Source organism: Siniperca chuatsi, linkage group LG5, assembly GCF_020085105.1.
Source record: "Siniperca chuatsi isolate FFG_IHB_CAS linkage group LG5, ASM2008510v1, whole genome shotgun sequence".
In the NCBI taxonomy this organism is placed as follows: domain Eukaryota; kingdom Metazoa; phylum Chordata; class Actinopteri; order Centrarchiformes; family Sinipercidae; genus Siniperca; species Siniperca chuatsi.
Genome location: NC_058046.1, coordinates 22,239,548 through 22,258,245, shown reverse-complemented (window position 1 = coordinate 22,258,245; position 18,698 = coordinate 22,239,548). Strand labels below are relative to the sequence as shown.

Below are 18,698 nucleotides of genomic sequence, written 5' to 3'. Positions count from 1 at the left end.
CCTGGCTAGAGAGGCTGGGTATAGGAGCCAGAGAACTGAACTGCAGCCAACCTGGATGAGGCCTCAGTCCAGATAAGTTGGGACAGTACCAGGGGCCCAGTTACAGCCCGTCAGAGAGGGGAGGAGGGAGGAGGGGGAGCAAGTGAATTAACAAGAAATACAGAGTGAAAAAACAGAAAAAGAGAAAGAGAGAGTGCAGGCTTATAGGCAAAACAGAGAGAGAAAGAGAGGGGTTTTGAGGCTTTTCAGCTCCGAAGTGGGATGGAGGGGGGTGGTCAGAGGGAACTGCTGAGAGTCAGGCAGAGCTGGAGCAGAGGCACAGAGGCAGGGCCAGGGCTGAGCTGGGGCTGCTGAGAGAGGAGCCAGGACTAGAGGCCAGAGGAGGGAGGGAGGCATGGAGGGAGGGGGACTGAGAATAGGAGGCTGTGGCAGAGTTGGAGCTGGGGCCGGGGCCAGAGCCAGGGGCCCCAGCTTTAGATTTAGTCAGCTGTTCCCCTGGCCAGTAGCTGGAAGGACGTAGGGAGAGAACGGGAGGGGAGGTAGCAGAAGAACACAGCGCAAAGACTTTGGGGGAGAATTTCAACAGAGAAACGGAAAGTGAGAGGAGATGGAGTAAAAGGAAAAAAATAGCACATCGATAGAGAGGGAGAGAAAGAAGAGAGAAGGGGGAGAGGGTGATGGTGGAGGTTTGGAAAGAGGACAATGGAAAAGCCATTAGATTCCTATGAGAGAGAAAACAGCGCTGAGAGCAGACATACTGACAGAAGGTGGTTAAGGCTCACTGGCTTCGCAACCACTCTTCCCTTCCTCCCTCGCTGGTCCTCCTGCTCCTTCATTCCTCTCTTCCTTCCCATCCATCCCTACATCCTCCTCCTCTCCTTCCGTCACTGGTGCGCTATTCTCTGGCTACCTCCTTCTCAACCAGTTGTGCTTCAGCAACAGCCCTGCTATTCATTACGCATGACCTGCAGGCATGACCCTAAACACACACCGAGATCCCAGACAGGTGCCCCACACACACATACACACAAAGCAGCAAAGGGATCACACATGACTGACGGGGGGCGGTACGCAGGGAGTGTAGACAAAAGGGCTGAAGTGAGAAGAGAGAGCTCTCTGTGGCTGCCTGAGAAGCACTGCAGGAGGAACAACAAGGAAAGAGGGATGGAAAGAAGAGAAAACAGTGAAAGGAGGAGAAAAAACGATGTAATTAAAGCAGAGCGCATACACGCTTTGTTTCCATAAAAGTGGTGAAATGAGATTTGGAATAGGGGCATGAAGGGCAAGGGTTTGCCATGGGGCAAGCAGCCACTGCTAGCAAAGCACTTTATGGCCTATTATATTCCATTCAGATGGACCAGGCGTCTGGGATAAAAGCATTTCATCTGTGTTAGTGAGTGACTCAGCACTTGGAGCCTTCACAGGTAGACACCCCCCCCCCCATAACTACACAATGCATAGCAATGAAGTGGCCCACTCTATGCATATGGATCACTCACTCCCACACCTCGGCCTCTTTTTTCCCCTCCTCCTCCTCTACCTACGCCACCTTTTCCCTCCTCAACCTTTCATGCCTCATTGTGGAAACACTCTATTCTCTTTTCAGCTGGATTTAAGTAATTCCACCTGCTCTTCTATATACAAGACTTGATCAGGGCAGTATCCAATAAGGCAGGAAATACGGAGGTGGGAGAGAATGAATGGGAGCGGTGCACCCCAAAAATAAACAAAAAACCTGACAAATGCATCCCTTCACACATTTCTTGCATTGCATTTTTTTTCGACTTTTCTTCCAAATTAGGGGGAGACATTTTTGTGCATGGCTGGAATAGCCAGCCCACCTCTTCTCCTCCCTTTCCCTCTCATTTAGTGTTGAGACGGTAGACAGCCCCCCCCCCCAATTGCTTTCTCTCCATCACTCTCTTGTCTCTCTGCGGCTCTCCCTCCACCCATCTGCCCTTTCCGCTTCGTTCTACCTCTACGCCTCTCCATCCCCTTCTCTCCTCCCCTTGGTGGTGGTTAATGGCACAGGGATCCAGCATGGAATATAGATCAGTGTGAGATGGATGGGGCACCAGGAGCTCCGGCCAGTCCCGTAGGTCCCAGACCAAAGATTAACTAAATATTAGCTGACAGGAAGAGAGAGAGGCAGGGACACAGCTGCAGCTGCTAGTGCCACTGCCGGCAGAACAAACGACAGAGACTGTTTTTAACCCCCTTGCTCTCGGGAGAAGGAGAGACACATGCGATAAACACACAAGAGATGCAAAAAATACAAACAACACATTGGGGTATACATACTGCTGTGCACGTGTACGCACATGCTATCAGAGCCACCCTGGGAGAAGAAGTCCACTAATCACATTTTTTCCTCCCCTTCTCTGCCCTGCCAAGGCGGATGGCGAGGGGGAAAAAAAGGAATAAATCTTTATTAGGCGATGTGTCCCTGCTTTATCGATCGCTTCGCTCCTTCCCTCTCCTCCTCCCTCTCCACCCCCCCACCACCACCCCCCCTTCTCTCCCCTCCTTTTGTTATTTTAGGCGTGTGTCTGCCATCCAGTCCAATTGAGTCAGGCTGTACATCAGAGAGGACCATTACCCATGTCTCCCTGGGGTGGGCTGTCACTGGATGTGAGGGGGGTAGGAGGTGAGGTGATGTAGCCACCCACGAGGGACAACTAGCCAGCTAACATTTAGCCAGACAGCCAGGCAGACAGACAGTCAGGCAGCCAGATAGTAAGTTTTGGGCAAGAATGCAGACAGACAGGGTGGCAGTAACACACAGTGGCAGACAGTCATCCTCAACAATGTCAAGTAACCACAATGGTAGATCTGTACTTCACCTACACTCAAGTCCTGTATGGTTCTATGAGCAGAGCATGGCATAGATACAACCTATTTCATGGTGCTAATTTCCTGCTAGCCACTAATGATAAAAAGCTGTCACAGCTTTTTTTCTGGCAAAGGCTTATGGCAAAGGATGTACCCCAAAATACCCAGATTCAAACCCAGCAACTACAATGCTCTGTAAAACCATAGGGCTGGGTATGGTTTAAAATTTTTCATTACTAATGCTGATATCCCAGTTTTAGTGCAGATATAATAGTAATACTTTTTTTTCAATACCTTACTTTGAGAAATACAGGCGTGAATTTCTACAAAGTCCCCTTTTTCTCAGATAGACAATATGGTCTAAACACAAGCAGCCCTACTAGTACTTTGTCTATATAAAACAGTGTATAATTGGTAAAAAATTTGATTTTGATCAGGAACTATCTGATCAAAGAATAAGTAAACAAGGTTTTGAGTTGAACCAGACATTCGATGCTAGCTTTCAGTACCTGAAAGCCCCCAACAACCAAAAAAGTATTGAGGTTCGATACCAAACCTGAGTAAAAGATTTGATCCTGTGACTTGACCTGTGCAATAAGCATTCAAAGTGTCATCAAGGAAGACACTGAGCACTGAACTGCTCATTGAGCACATAAATGACTAACATAAAAAGTAATGATACCAGATGAATTTCTGAAGGGCAGAGCATGCCAAACCCTGAAAAGGTTCTAGGGTGGTCCTCAAAACATCAGGGTAAGGATCATTTACAAACTTCAGAGAAAGACATCACAGCAAATAGGCCAAGTCCTGTTCCTCTCCTAAGCCCAGACACTGGTAAACAGAGAGCTTCTAAATGTAGAAACAGTGATAGCCCCTGAGGTCTGGATGCAGACTGCTAGCACTGACCAAAGCACAGAGAGCAGGAGCTAGCTAGCCGGCTAGCCTTCTTTTGGGAGTTCAGAGACAGGAAACACTATGGAAACATGCTGTCTCTAGATAGGGGCAGTGTAAATAAGATATGAGTTTCTATTGCCTGGCTTGGGAAATGAAACTGGAAAATTGAGAAGGGGAGAAAAAGAGGTCATAAGAGCTTATAAACACAAGGAAGGAATGCATGAAAGAGAAGGAGGGTATAGGCACAGGTATGGAGTGATTAGGAGTAGAAGAGCAAGAAAATAAGACGACAGGAAAATGAAGGGCAGGAATGAGGTAAGAAAAAAACAAGCAAGCAAGGAAATGAGCAAGAAAGAAAAAGAAAGAACTCCTTCAAGATAAAACTCTTTAAAAAGGGGCAAACTAAATTCCACAGTCAGTTGAAAGCCTTCCTCTCTTTGCTTTTACATCTCTCTCTCATTCTCTTTCTTTGTCTGTCTCTCCGTCTCTCATGCCTGGAGAGCCTTTCTAGCTCTATTCATCTCTGCCACAGAGCAGTGAATGCATGTCTCACATGCCACAGCCACGACATCGTTGGACCAGGCACAGCCAGTGGCACCTCACACTCTCAGGACCTCCTCCTCTGCATTGCTCACACGGCACTTGAGCCTGCCGGGCAAGAAGAGAGAAACTCCCCCTCTCAATCTGACTCGGATTCCCAATTGTTCCACAAAAGGGCAAAAAAAAACAAAACTGGGCATGTACTTTGTCCCCTCTCGGACTGATTTCTCAGATGAGAAATTGCTTATTGGAACATGCAAAAGACACATTCACACATTCAATCAAGCAAGCAATATTTGACTTCGGTCAGGTGCTGATTATTGGAAAACAATAATGTGAGCATGGGCATGTCTTTCAAGCAGAGCAATCGGCCACTGGAGGGACAATCTCACCAGATTGACCTTTGACTTTAGTAAATCCCTGGGGGTCAAGTGAAGAGGTCAACACTGGGCCAGCTCAATGCTGGGGGAGGGGCCGGTCGATGAGTGAACACCTCTGTTGGTGTGTGTATGTGTGTGCGATAGGGGTCAGTGGCAGGTAAACCCTCATCCTCTGCTGTTGTTTATTCTAAGGCGCCTAGTCACTGGCACCACAAGACAAGTGTGTGTCTTTAAGCATGTGTGCAAGCAAGTGTGTGTGTGTGCAAGGGTGGGAATGATGACAGACGGGAATGTCATCCACCCTCTTATCATTAACATGCCTCACCTTTATTCGGCCTGACACACAGCCTAAACATGCTTATTGAGCCATTAACACACAAAGTCATACACGCACATGCTCATATTCACACACAGATAAAAACGGGCCGAAAGAATCTACCTTTTACTTACAATCCTGCGTAAGTATTTGGTGGAGAGTGTGTTTGTCCAGGAAACAGCTTGAAGGAGTAAGTCCATACTCCACTCTCAACCCAACAATCATTTAGAATAACAGCAAGTTAGTTAGTTTGCCACAACTCAGGAACATCCTTGTGGCCTTGGTGGCCTCTTTTCATCAGGCAGAGGCTATGGTAAAAGTTTAACGTAGAAACTACTATGGCACTACGAGCCAAAGTTATACCCTTCAGTTGTGTCTGGGATAGGCTAGATAAAAAGATTGCCCCTAATCTGGGACAACAGCAGCTAACTTTCTACCCTCGGCAAAGTATACAGTGATTATGTACACACACACACACACACACACACACACACACACACACACACACACACAAAAACACTCAAAATCATCTGTAGCCTTTGGGCTGATCCAAAGCTATTTGGCTTCTGGGGAAAACAGCTGTTGACCAAACCGCACAGAGAGGCTCTGTTCTGTGGCAACAGTGAAAGCATGTGTAGTCTTTAACATATATTCTCATACATGTGCAATAAATGAACACACACACACACACACACACACACACACACACACACACACACACACACAGTATACATACATTGGACCTTCCACTGCAGTAAGCAGAGTCTTGGACTGCTTTGTGCTTATTTCAGCAGCCCATTGGTGCAAAGAGGAATTCATTAAAAAGGAAAAAAAAGTGAAAGGGAGCATCAGATAGGAGAACGCTGAGTGCTGCATTCCCCTGTTGTTATTATTGTCAAATCGAAGAGAGAAGGGCGGCTGGTAATAAAAGTCATTAAATGAAATAGAAAAAACAGCCTTTAATAGGGCCTTGTCGTTGTGGATTTAGTAGCCTTTCTATCGCCTGCTCTCTTTGCTCCATTCCCTGTGCTCACAGAGAAGAGAGGGGCAGAGGCTCTGTTGAAGGAGCACTGGATTCCTAGACAGAGTCAGCCAGCCGAGTAGCTGTGCTGACGCACACCCAGCAGCCACAGTCTGGGACAGGAGACAAGTCAAGCTGGAACGGGGACTGGGGCAGACGTTAGAGAGCACATGCTGGAACTTTATTACTTTAGCTGGTTTATTTTAACAGAGGCAATGCTGATCTTGTACAAGTATTAGTGTGCAGGGTAATTTCGAAGCGTGGTCTTTGGGCAACCAGGTAATAGGCCTGCGAGTGTGACAGACGCAAGGTGGCTAGGGTTGGAACTGTGAATGGTGATTTAAGAGGGGCAGGGAGGAAACAGCTATGTCTGGGACCAGGATTGGGACTGGGAGGGAGGCTGGCTCCAGTACAGGTGGAAGGACTGGAAATAAGGCAGACAGAGCTAGCTTGAGATGTCTAATTGTACATCTTGGGTACAGTCTTGGAAATGTGAAAAGCAGGAGACCGTTATGGCTGGGTGTAGAAGATGGAACATGGCTGGCTAGAGGAAGTTATGGTCTGTGGTGGGAATAATCTGTCTAGAGGCACATCTGGGTCTGGGAATGGGGTTGGTCAGAGTTTGGAGTTGGGACTGTGACAACCATTGACCTTCTGGAAACTTCTGACGTGCTGGGAACATGACAGAGCTAGCAAAAGAACCAGTGATCGTCTATCAATCAATGGGTACAGCATGGCAATGTCAGGGTTTGCTTTATGGGTTCAATCCTTGAGGGGGCCACCCAGACTGAAAACTGATTTACTGTCTGTAAGGAATCGAAGGCGGAAATTGAGCCTGTACTGAAACTCATTATGAGTAGAATGAAAGTAATTATCATGTAAACACATTTCAGATTTACAGTGTTGCTTACTCTAACTTCATCTTACATGGAAGATATTCTACGCAACTAGAGATAAACAAAAACCTCATTACCTGGACGATTTGTAAATCCAGATCTAACACTAAGCAATATTACATAGCAAACGATAGGGATATTAAACTGAAAACATAAAAAAATATTTCACAATCCTTTGCCTACACAAACATCTGCACAGCCACATTTGCATGCGCACACACATACACTCACACAAAGACAGACTAAGCTAACGTGCTATCCATTGCACGACAGCTGAAATGTATCCTATCTTCTTTCCATTGAACCAACAAATTATGAAAAAGGCCTGGAATCTGCTTCTCTCAGATACACACAGCCAGAGAGAGAGAGAGAGAGAGAGCACTTTCCCTAAAGACTCTTCACACGGATGTGGTTGTTGCCCCTCTCTCTCTCCCTCTTGGACAGCCATTTGTTTACACTAGCTCTAGGCTCAGCCATGTTTCCATGACGATACAAGCCCAGGGACAGTCACATGGCTGGGGGTAGACCTGAGGCACCGGATCCAGGATCACTGCTCCTTCAACAGTCTCACCTTAGAGCTTGTTCAGAAAACGGCATCTGATTATCTGACTTTAAGGTTTACTTTCCTGAGTCACAAGTTGAGCCTCTTTACAAGATATTGGTTTCACACAGAAAAACAGCATATTCAGAAGCGTTCTGTCTCTCTCTGTCTTTGGTGGTAGGCATGTGGGCTCATTCTCGACGGGCATTGTAAAAAGATAAAGGAACTCTCTAACCTAACAGGAAAATAAAACCAGATCCACCCACATGAAAAGAAACAGCCCACACACAAACAAAAAAGAATAAGCCCTCACTTACCAAAAACCCAGCTCAGCCTGATAGCGTCTCGCAGACAACATGCTCATGCAAGATTTAAGTTTGGCATCTTAAATTCTGCACCTTCGTGGACAAAATGCTTGAAATGTCGATGTGGGTCCTTAAGAAGCCCTTTGAAAAGCCTTGTGAATTCTTAGTTCAAGAAAAGTGCAGAGTACAAAAATGTGTGTGCGTGCATGAGTGTGTTCTTGCACAAACATGCTCAGTGTTACTCCACCTTTGTAAGTGGTACAGATTTCTCCTTGGCATTTGGCTTACTGCTTTGTCACACAAACAATAACCTACTAGTGTGTGCAAATATTCTTTGTTGTTTTATCAGCCCCTTTTTTGTGTGGGTGTTGTCTGTGTCTATGTGTTGTATTGTTGTAAATGATGTCTGATATTGTCGCTGTTCTGCCTGAATGCTAAGTACACATGTGATTTAAAGTGAATAGGAAATGACATATGGATCTACTGCTCCTCTATTCATACACCTAAAGTGTGCTTTTTAGGAGCTAAACATAAGGTTTACGAGAGTCTGTGTTATGATTTTCACCATCTGTGTTACAAAAAAGGAATAGGTTAAAAAAAAACAGGGAACCACCAGCCTGGTTGTTATTTCACTGTTTCACTGACATCATGATAAAAAGAGGGTGAGAGAGAGAGTAGATGACGCAGAAACCTAATTAAGATTCTCCAGAGCGTGAACAAATTAACCTGAGTTATGAGCATGCAGAAGCAAAAGACAGACAGACACACACACACCAATTCATTCTGAAATAGGTGGAGCATAGGAAGATGACATTCACACTCAAACAGGCATGACTGCCATGGACATTCAGTGATATTTCAGGCAGGGGAACGGCAAAATTTTATAAGCAATCTAGTCCAACAACACCACCATGGAAAATATACCAAAAACAGGCTACAGGATACGCATATCTACTTTCATTCTTATTGAATTTAAAACAGCCTCAACAAAGTGTCCACCTCATCACTCAGATTTGGGGCAGCAGCATGATAAAATGACATGTAGCTTCATGTGAAAAATTAGCCTAACAAGGAGAGCTGGATAAACAGGCTGTAGCATGTAGCCTAAGCTAATGACATTGCAGAGAGCGACATATGCCAGGCATCAGTATGTCACTCCATGGGGACATGGGGCTTACGGTAACAGGATAGTAAGAGTGAGGTGGTGGTGGTGGTGGTGGTGGGGGTTATGTTTTTTTTTTGCCTCCTGTCACAAAGCCCTGGAGGCGTTAGCTAGAAATACGGGAATGAGGGGTCAAAGGGAGGAGGAGCGGGAGAGTACATGTTATAAATGAATGAGAAGAGAGGGGATGAACTTAACCCAGACTGGAGGACTAAAACAGGAAGGAGGGTAATGAAGTGCAAACATGCTTTGTCATGCCATGTTAGAGCCATAGGATTAGAATTCTATAATTAGAGGACGGGGCACCATAATACTAGCCTTCCTTTCAGCATGATGAGCTGCCGAGTCTAAATTACACAAGGGGGCTGGAGAACAGATGCTGTGATCAGAACAGGCAGTTCTGGAAGTTTTCTATATACCAGTAAATGATTCTAAGTTACGGCACACTCTGATTGACAACCTACAGAAAATGGAAACTTGGCACATCAGTGAGATATTTGGGATATTTCTGTGATCAGCTCATGACAATGTAACTTTAATGACATACAGCGGATGTTATGGGACTGTTCTCCGAAGCGTCATGCATATTTCATTTTATTCATATGCAGTTTTTTAATGTATTATTACACACAGAACCTTTTCATGCAGGTTGAGGTTAGGTATGTGATCCACTACCTGGTCAGCGGCTAACAAATTTATTACTGATTCGACAGTAGAAAGAGTGCAAGAGGGCTGAAGCTGGGTTGTTATAACACCACTATAACAGGAGAAGCAATGGACTGCTAGATAACACTTACATTCATATATGAATATTTATCTCGAAGGCTGGCATTGGAACAGATGAGCTCGCATGGGAGAAAGAACAACCTATCCATCTCACTCTCTCCCCTTCTCTGCGCTTCATTCTTTACTTTCATACATCCCCTTCTCTTGCAATCACCATTTCAATGCCTCTTACCTCTTTTGCATTTTCCACCCACTTTCTCCCTCTAGGCTTCCCCTCTTTTTCTTGATATCACCCGATCTATTGCTCTCTATTGCCATCCCCCTAACCATTCCCTCTGCAGCACTGACGTATGGAAAGAGATTGAAGAAAAAAGGAAAAAGCGTGTGATTAATGTCTTTGAGAAAAAGATAAATAATCACAGGAGACTGGGGGCTGGTAGTTGGCCTTAGGGGAGTAAATATGGAGAGTTTTATAGCTGCTCACTTGAGAGAGAGGGAGGTGGAGGATGAGATGAGAGGGGGAGGAGAGAAATACAACGACAGCAGATCCATTCAAATATATTAGCCCCCCCCTATACACAATAACCTCTGCATCTATCCTATTGCTCTACTGTCTTTCATCATCAACACTGAATCCCATCCCACTGACAATACACACACACACACACACACACACCAGAAGCCACACAAAGCCATGAACGCTTGTGTGCACACATATACACACCCTGACAACCACACTGCACTTTTCTTCCAGGCCAGACCCACTGTATGTGTTTGATGGGCCAATACATGTGGTGTGTGATGTGGCTGACAGCCCCCTCCCATGCTGCCCTGCTTTTAAGCCCTCATCCTCCAGTGGCTGCCTGTCCCCTGGAGTAGATTGCATCTTTTATTTATCATTTTCTCTTCCTTGGCTTTATTTTCCCCAGCTTAAAAAAAAAATTCTGGGGCAAAAATTGCAATCAGCATAACATGCCCTCCTCCTGCTGTGTGCTCGCCTGTCATCCTCCACTCTCTATGAGCATGCAGGATGAAACTGACAGCCCATGCAGACACACACACGCACACACACAGATGCATGCACAATCCCCCTCTGTGTTTATCAAACCCCCACACATACTCTTTTCTCTCCCTCTCTTTCACACACACAAAAACACATGCGTGGCCAAAAATAATGACCCCGTTACCCTCTTTGTCACTATTTGTCCAAAGCAGAGCCATACATATCTCCTCACTGACGCCTTACACTACTTTACCCCGTGCTGGGTGTTTCGCTTCCTAAAGCCCCAAAAGAGTGAGCACATAAATGAGTCTAATGTTGGGGAATCTGGTAAACAGGCCAGAGAGGGAGGGAGAGCTGCCTGCCTGTCTGCCTGCTCCATGGCTACTATTGTGCACTGCACATTCTCTGAGCCCACAAGAGCTGAAGCCATCTCCACACAGATTCTTTGGAGGGTTAGTAAGCCAAGAAGTGAGAGAGGGAGCAAGGGAGAGAGATAGAGAGGGTGAGGGAGGGAGGACGAAGAAGATCATGCATAAAATCTTGTTTGCAGAATGCATTAAGATTCAGATGAACTGGGGAGGTTAATGGGATTAGAATCCTGAACCGTTTCCAAGGGTGGGGAGTCGGATTGACAGCTGAGTCTATTGCACTGACGATTGCAGTGAAATATTGTGGCTCTGGCAAAGGCAGGCAGCCAGGCAGGGAGGCAGGGGGTTGCTGAGCCTACAGCACCTCTGTTTACTCCAAGCTTTACCACAAATAATGCAGCAGAGAGAAAATCTTTGCCTTTAACAGCTACATATGGCCTGGGCTTTAACTGAATATTGGGAAGGCAGCAGAAAAGCTTCAGTCTGTCTCACAAAGGTGTTTGGCAAACAAAATAGAAGCACTGTGGCTTTAAATCACCGTCCCTCCCACCCTTTCTAAATATCGTCTATTTAGCCAGTGGTGAAAAGATATAGGGGGCTTTTGTCTGCGTATCCATTGGTGGGGGCATGGAGAGCTGGAAAGACATAAAAATAGGAACAAAGTGCTAAGCTTCCAATTGGGATGGCTCTGAGCAATTCAATGTGCGCCGTTCAGTGCGTAAAAACAAGGAGAAGTGAGCTAGCCTACTATTACGGGCTTATCTGAAAATAGGCTATTCACACACAGCTATAAGGTAGACTGGTGTGGAAATACCCTGCATTGTTTATAATACACAAGGCTATGGAAGGCAAAAACAAGCCATTTAAAAGACTGGCATGGTTCCATAGAAAAAGGCAAACAGCGCGAGTTCGATATTTTGTTTATTATTGGCTGTTTTCCTGCATTATTGTAACGTTATAGTCCACTCACCGACTTGTAATACGTTGTCCACCCAGCCACCCTCTAGCAGAGTGACACCCCGTAGGAAAGGCAGCTGGGTCTCGTCATTATTGTCCCCACTAGTTCCACTTTCCTCTCCTCCGGCGTTGAAAGAGGAGTACATACAGATCTCCTTCTCGCTTCTCGGGAATGACCAGTATACGATCCTCCGCTGGACGGGCTCTGGGATCCTCTCGAACCGCTCCTCCACCCTCTGGAACGGCCACTTCTCCGCGACTCTGCGTGCCGCGATGTCGAGCAACGACTCGGGGTTGTGCGTTTTTCCATTCCCCGACCCTCCCGGAGCGGACCCTGCGCCGCCACACAGGACTCCTCCAGCCCGCTGCCCCTGCCTGCATGCCGGGTTGTAGCCGGGCCTGCAGCAGAGCCGCTTGGCTGGGGGCTGCTGGACTCGCTCGGCCATGATCGCACCGCTTCCAACCTGAAGCGCAGTTCCTCTCCGATCATATAAACGGGATAAGGAAGAGAAAGAGGCAATCTCGCACCGATTGTTTGCCGTTCATGGAGAGACTGCCCTTATTTGGAAAGGTAGGCGGCGCCTGCGAGTTCCGTGAAGTCCTTTGTGTTGTCAAAGTAACCGGGATGGGCGGGATCTTGGAGCGCTGCCAGCGCACGAGTGGCGCTATAAAAGGAACTGGAGGCGGAATTCCCGAACGTCGGCAAATCCTTTGTGAAGCCGTTCTGGAGCGCGAGGGCGGAGCCCCGGCGGCCGACGTCCTTTGAAGTTTCCTTCTTATTTGAGTTTAAAGGCGGGGACTTAATCCAGGGGCGGTCTCGCAGTTTCCCACAGGGGTAAAAAGGGGCAAGAAAACTGACTTTTTTTTCCTTTGGAGCCTGTGCTACCACCCCGGGCTCTGGCTTCTTCAATAACAACGTGATGGTTGTTTTTGAAGCTTTAGTCCAAAGGACTCTCAGCTGTCAAAGACAGAAAGGGCGTGGGAGGAGGAACATAAAGATATGGAGCTGGACATGCTTGTCCTCTGTAGTCACTAATCAGTCATTTTGGTCAGCTCTTTGGTTTAGCCCACTGTGCTGCAGCCTATATGGACACTCTCTGAAAGACAAGATCTCACACACACACACACACACACTGAAAATTCATCTTAATTAAGGGTCGTAAGAGTCCCTCCACAGAATTTGCACATGAAACCCATGTATAATTGTATATAGGGGCAGTAGCATACTCAGTCTGTGAAAACACTTGTAGGCATCTTCTGTGGCTTGGGACGAGCTCCCTGTAAATCTGAGAAAATAACTTTAATGATGTCATCAGGATTATCTTGGATTGGGACTGGGGATGTAGAGTTTGAGCGACATTGGCATTTACCAGGCATGAAGGCCCTATGATGCTATTGAGTTGCATTATGCAAAGTGTAGGATCCAGTGGTTTTGGAGCTTCACCCATAATGGTGACTTAAGATGCATCGATTTTGACCATTCTTTTTTTCGCAAGTGTCCCAACTTTTTGAAAGTGCAACACTAAATTACTGGAGTAGGCCTACCCTCTTTAAGAGCTCTGGGTCTAGTCATGTTCTCTACTCTATAGCCTATACTCACTCCAGTAGTTGAGTCTATCAACTTGCAACAGAAAAAGCAAAATCAAAGGATGTTGGAAATTCCTCAAGATCTAGCCAGACTAGTGGTTTTTCTTGTAACCATTATGACACACACCACTAGTGGAGCTGTTAAAACTATAAATTGTGGTGCAGTCATTTTATGGTCCTCCTCCCTGCCTGCTGATAATGTTAGTTCCATAGCTGTGTCATGAAAAGGGGGTCTACTTCTGTAGGAGTAAAATCATCAGGGGTTTAGGGTGCGGCTGCTCATCAGGGGTGGAGAACCCAGGGGGTTCTCCACCCCTGATGAGACAGAAGCTAATAATTATAAGCACCAGATTGGGGATATTTTTCTAAATTGTCTATAAAACTTGGCCAAAACTATGCTGGTAAACTAGAATGTGTGTTTACAACGTGTCTGCATGTGTTCCCAGCTGCCCCTCTCCTTCCTCTGTGAGTAGGTCTAAAAGGCTGGCCTTTGAACTGCTCTGAAAGTGATCCATGCCGTATGGACAGAGCAGATGTGGCCTAACCTGATTTGGTTTCAATACTTCCCCACAGGAAGTTCGCAAAGCCAGCAGGTTCTCCTTTGTTATGATAGTCATCTTTCTCAGAGGGCCAGTGGAGCTTTTAGCTTTTTTTTTTTTTTTTTACACAGTTAATGCCTTATTGCCTTATCGTTGACTACATTGTGTTTTTTCAAGAGTTTTGTATTGTTAATTTGTATCCAATGTTTTACTTTAATCATTATCCAGTGGACATTGTTTTACAGCATATTCATGGCACACATAGGCTATTCATATTCTTTCTGTAGGGAACCCTGACTATATCAACCTATAGCAGCCTATATCAACAGACAAGAGTGTGCTATACCCACACTTTTACAGATAGTCTGGGGGGTTTCAACCAGCAACTGTCTGCTCACAGGTCTGCTCTCCTATTATTAAACTGATCAAAATATATCATATAACACATCCACTCAGACACAAAGACACAATATTTGATTTAATTTCACTGAAATTTACATTTTAAATTTATTCTGCAACCCAAATAAATAAAACAATCTCAAAGGCTTTGATTTCAGAGTAATTCAGATTATGGTTAACCCTTCCAAAGTTCTTTCAAATCACATTATGCCACAAGTTCATGTTCCTAAAATATGTTTAAGAATAAAAGAACAAAAATAATAAAAATGGTGTTGTTGCCTTTGTAAATGTATTACATTATGTATATATTTATTACTGCTGCTTTCACTCACTCTTCTGCATGTCTATTTTTTGTATGGTTTACTACATTTACTGGGTGCTCTTAAAAACCTTTGCTCTGTTCCTGTCAAGCAGTTTAAGGTTAAGAAAATAATGCACATAAAGCTTCATAAGAACACTAAGTTATCTTAGTAAATATTTGTATTACCACTGTACAGTTATGCAAATTGTAGGCTACAATATTATAGCCAAAGCACTACACTAAATACTGCTTAATTTTAAGTTTTCGCGTTTACAGGACATTCCCACATTGCTAAAGCTCCAAAGATTGTGTGAGTATCACAACTACTAAAACACACAGTGACTATCACAAAGTTACGCATATTAGGCAACTATGATCAATAAAAAAGGCAAAAAGTCGTTTCACGGTCACCAAAGGAGAGAGCTTTATACGAATTTCAGTGCTTGTAGTGCAACAGGAGCCTTCCCTGTATTTTGAAGGTTAATAAATCCAGTTTCTAAGGCTGAAGGACTACATTTCCCATGTTTTAAGGTAAACGTCATATCCAATCATCAGTAAGGAGGAACCTCACCAGTTACACTTCCTGGAATAGGGAGGAGCTGGTACTTATTATCGTGGGTATAAAGAAATCTCTGCACTTTGGTAAGTTTATTTTGTGTTTAATTCGTTTTTAACACTACTAACCAATATGAAAATATATTGCATTGATATGCATTGTTGTTGCGCTGCTTAGCCGAGAGTCAGTGCTCTTGCTCCTTAAAGTTAGGCCGTTATAGATGGGCGGGTTAGCTAACGTTAGTGTTGCTAACGTTAGAATAAAAGTAAATATTTTATCCACATCTCGGAAATTCCGATCTAGCTAATGACGGTGACAGGCAAAATGAATTTGTTGTGTTAGCTTGTTTGTATGAGGCTGCTTCCAGAGCAACAGATTGTTTGTAACGGTTTTGTCTCTGATTAACTGTTACAGCTAACGTATGCTAGCTGCTACTCGGGTTAATGCTAGTTAGCCGGTGGTCATTAGCAATTTTATGAGTAGGAGCGCTTGACAAGTAGCAGTAACTTATATTAAATGGCTCGATAAAACCATATTGATGACTCGATTTGTCATGACAGTGATGCCAGTGGGTAGCATTGTAATAACGATGGCTTATGGCGTGAAAACGTGTTTCAAAATATAATGTAAGCTTTCTGTGTTAATCTTAGTAAGTTCATTTGGAACTAACCGTTAGCTTACGTTACAGCTAACGTATAAAGGCCAGTTGTCATTTTTTGTGTGACTATTATCACTGGGCTCGTTGCCATATAACGTTAGATATATAACGTTATAACGTATCATATGTCATTGTAATGTTGGCTTTGACTATAGTGTGACAAATTGTACTCAACAGTTACTAAGTCAGGTGTTTTTCCAGAAAGAGTTCTGAAATACTTGAGAGGCCCAACTGAAATTGACTCAAAATGGCTCCAGTGTCATATCTGCTATCAAACTGCAGAGTCTTTAAGGCAAAGCAGCTGTACTTTCGTTACTCTCTTACAAGTTTTGAACATGTCTTGTTATTCGTCTAAGATGCTTCATCAGTTCTTGAATAAGTGACGACAAACCTCCAATAAAACACAGTAAATCCAGTTGCCTTTGACTCAGAAGTACTGGATATCCCATGACCTGGATGACTGAACTACTACTTCTAATTTCACCACTTATTTTTGGCTCCCTATGACCATGCAGCCCAATATGATGAGCATCAGCTGGGCAATTTTAATATGGTTTTACTCAGAACAGGAAATCCTGATGAATATTAGTTTGGATTGGACCTATGACAATATATACCCTCAGATGATATCAATTTGTCAACGGTCAGAGATTTTGCCCTACTATTAATACAATATTACTTTATATAGTAATAATAATACAACTAATAATGCTATTGCTTCAGTATCTCTGTGTGTATTAGGTCATTGTGGGCAATGTTGCGAATCAATGAGCAGGATTGCTTTATGGCAATATATGATTTTTTTAAAGCTTATTTTTTGTCAATTCCACCTCTAATAGATAGGACAGTAAAGAGGAAGACAGGAAACAAGGAAAGAGAGAGGGGTATGATAGGCAACACAGGTCCCTGGCTCAAATTGAACCATGGATGTTGTGGGTATGTGACTTAACCAATAGGTCATGAGGAAGCCCTGCAATATAGGATTTTTATGTTGATGGGTTTGTTTGTTTTTTTCTTGCATCAATGTGACAAAGTACCTTAACTGATCAGGGATTTAATTTGCTGATTAGCCAGAAAGGTTGTGTATATCTGGTGTAAGGCTTGGACTAACCACAATTTTGAAGAGTCCAATGTAACTTTGTCAACTTTCTTTTTTTGTGCAACTGGCAGTCCAAAACCCAAATGTATTCAATTTACAATGATATAAAAGAGAGAAGAGCAGCCAAGTCTCACATTTAAAAGGCTTTAACCAGCAAATATTTGGTATTTGTCCTCAATAAATGACAATAAGTCAATTATAATACATTTTCTGTTGATCCATTTCTCATTTGGTTTTCCAGAAAATGCTCTATATGACTATAAATTACTGACAGGATGATTATGAAATTGCATACACTGTAAAGCAGATTGTATCCTTAACACCCACTCACACACTCCTAATATCATTATTGGTAGAAGGTCCTTTAATTGATTGATTTTTTCCCCTCTACATATCACACTGCGCTGGCTTTTCACTGCTTTCTCTCCTGGTACCCTTTCTCAGGTTTGATTAAGCCTCATCGTTGCTGACCAGGATGATTGACGTTCGGGCATGGGCAGAGTATGTGGTGGAGTGGGCTGCCAAAGACCCCTACGGTTTCCTCACCACTGTCATACTGGCTCTCACACCTCTCTTCATTGCCAGCGCACTGCTGTCCTGGAAACTGGCCAAGATGATCGAGGCACGTGACCGGGAACAGAAGAAAAAGCAGAAACGTCAGGAAAACATAGCCAAGGCCAAGAGGACCAAGAAAGACTGAGCCTGTGGAGGGTAGAATGAGGGCATAAAAAAAAAAGGAGGAGCAACCACCACGCTCACAGCCCTCCTTATTCCAAGTAATGACACAGTGCCCTTCCTTGTCCCAGCCCTACTGTCAGCACAGGGCCACTATGCCTCATGTCCGGGATAGGAGGAGGCACTGGCCCTACAGGCCTAACAGTGCTGAGACAGACAGTACTGCCCGGAGGAGGCTCGTCCCAGTGGGACTTTGGTCAGCAAGAGCACAGTGGTCATCTGTATGATATATTTTTTTTTTTTACAGAGGTCCGCTGATAATATTGTGCAGCTGTTGCAACACCTTGCATTCCATTGTTAGCATCCATGTTCTGCTGAATTGACGATGTAATAAGCATACTGGAACTTTTTCCAAGTCACTTGCAAAATATCCAAAATACTACTTTCTAATCAATAAAGTTTTCATGGTTGATAAGAAAAACTGATTTCCTTTCTGTGGATTTGATTTTGGACTGGAAAAAGTATCACAATTGCGTTTAATTCAGGGCACATGAAAAGTATTCATCCCCTCATGTTTTATTGTAACACTGAACCAGAGTGCATGTAATTAGGCTTTTATGTACTCTTCGACAGAAAATACTCATGTCAAAAAGAAAACAAATGAATCAAAATTAAGCACATGCATGAACATATCTGTGTACAATCAGGGTGTGACAAGTGAATTTAGGTTATTTACTACTGCATCTGCAAGGTCCCACTCCTGCTTAGTCAGTTTGTAAAAAACTACAGTATGAAGACAAAGGAACATCCAAACAAGCCAGAAGAAGGATACAAGAAAATTTCCAAGGCACTGAAAACCCATTGTAGTACAGGTAGGTCAAACAAAAACAGAAAAAATATTTAACGACTGTAAAAGACCAACAATAGGTGCCTTTATTAAATA

General features: G+C 44.2%; 2 protein-coding genes across 2 annotated transcripts in view; one reads left to right on the top strand and one right to left on the bottom strand.

Moving 5' to 3' along the window:
* The window catches only part of LOC122876831 (zinc finger SWIM domain-containing protein 6-like), a 49,032-nt gene extending 34,304 nt beyond the window's left edge, over positions 1–14,728 (bottom strand). Inside the window, exon 1 of the mRNA XM_044197614.1 lies at positions 11,955–14,728. Coding sequence (XP_044053549.1) covers positions 11,955–12,387 — 433 coding nt within the window. The 5' untranslated portion in view covers positions 12,388–14,728. The remainder of the gene's footprint in view (positions 1–11,954) is intronic.
* Positions 14,729–15,253: 525 nt separating this feature from the next.
* smim15 (small integral membrane protein 15) lies at positions 15,254–18,240 on the top strand. Its single transcript, XM_044197619.1, has 2 exons — positions 15,254–15,409; positions 17,525–18,240. Exon 2 carries the CDS (start codon positions 17,556–17,558, stop codon positions 17,778–17,780), a length of 225 nt encoding a protein of 74 aa, XP_044053554.1. The 5' UTR covers positions 15,254–15,409; positions 17,525–17,555; the 3' UTR covers positions 17,781–18,240.
* The last annotated feature ends 458 nt before the right edge of the window (positions 18,241–18,698 follow it).

Excerpts from the sequence above, each read along its gene's own strand:
- smim15 (XM_044197619.1), top strand. The coding sequence starts at position 17,556 with ATGATTGACGTTCGGGCATGGGCAGAGTATGTGGTGGAGTGGGCTGCC.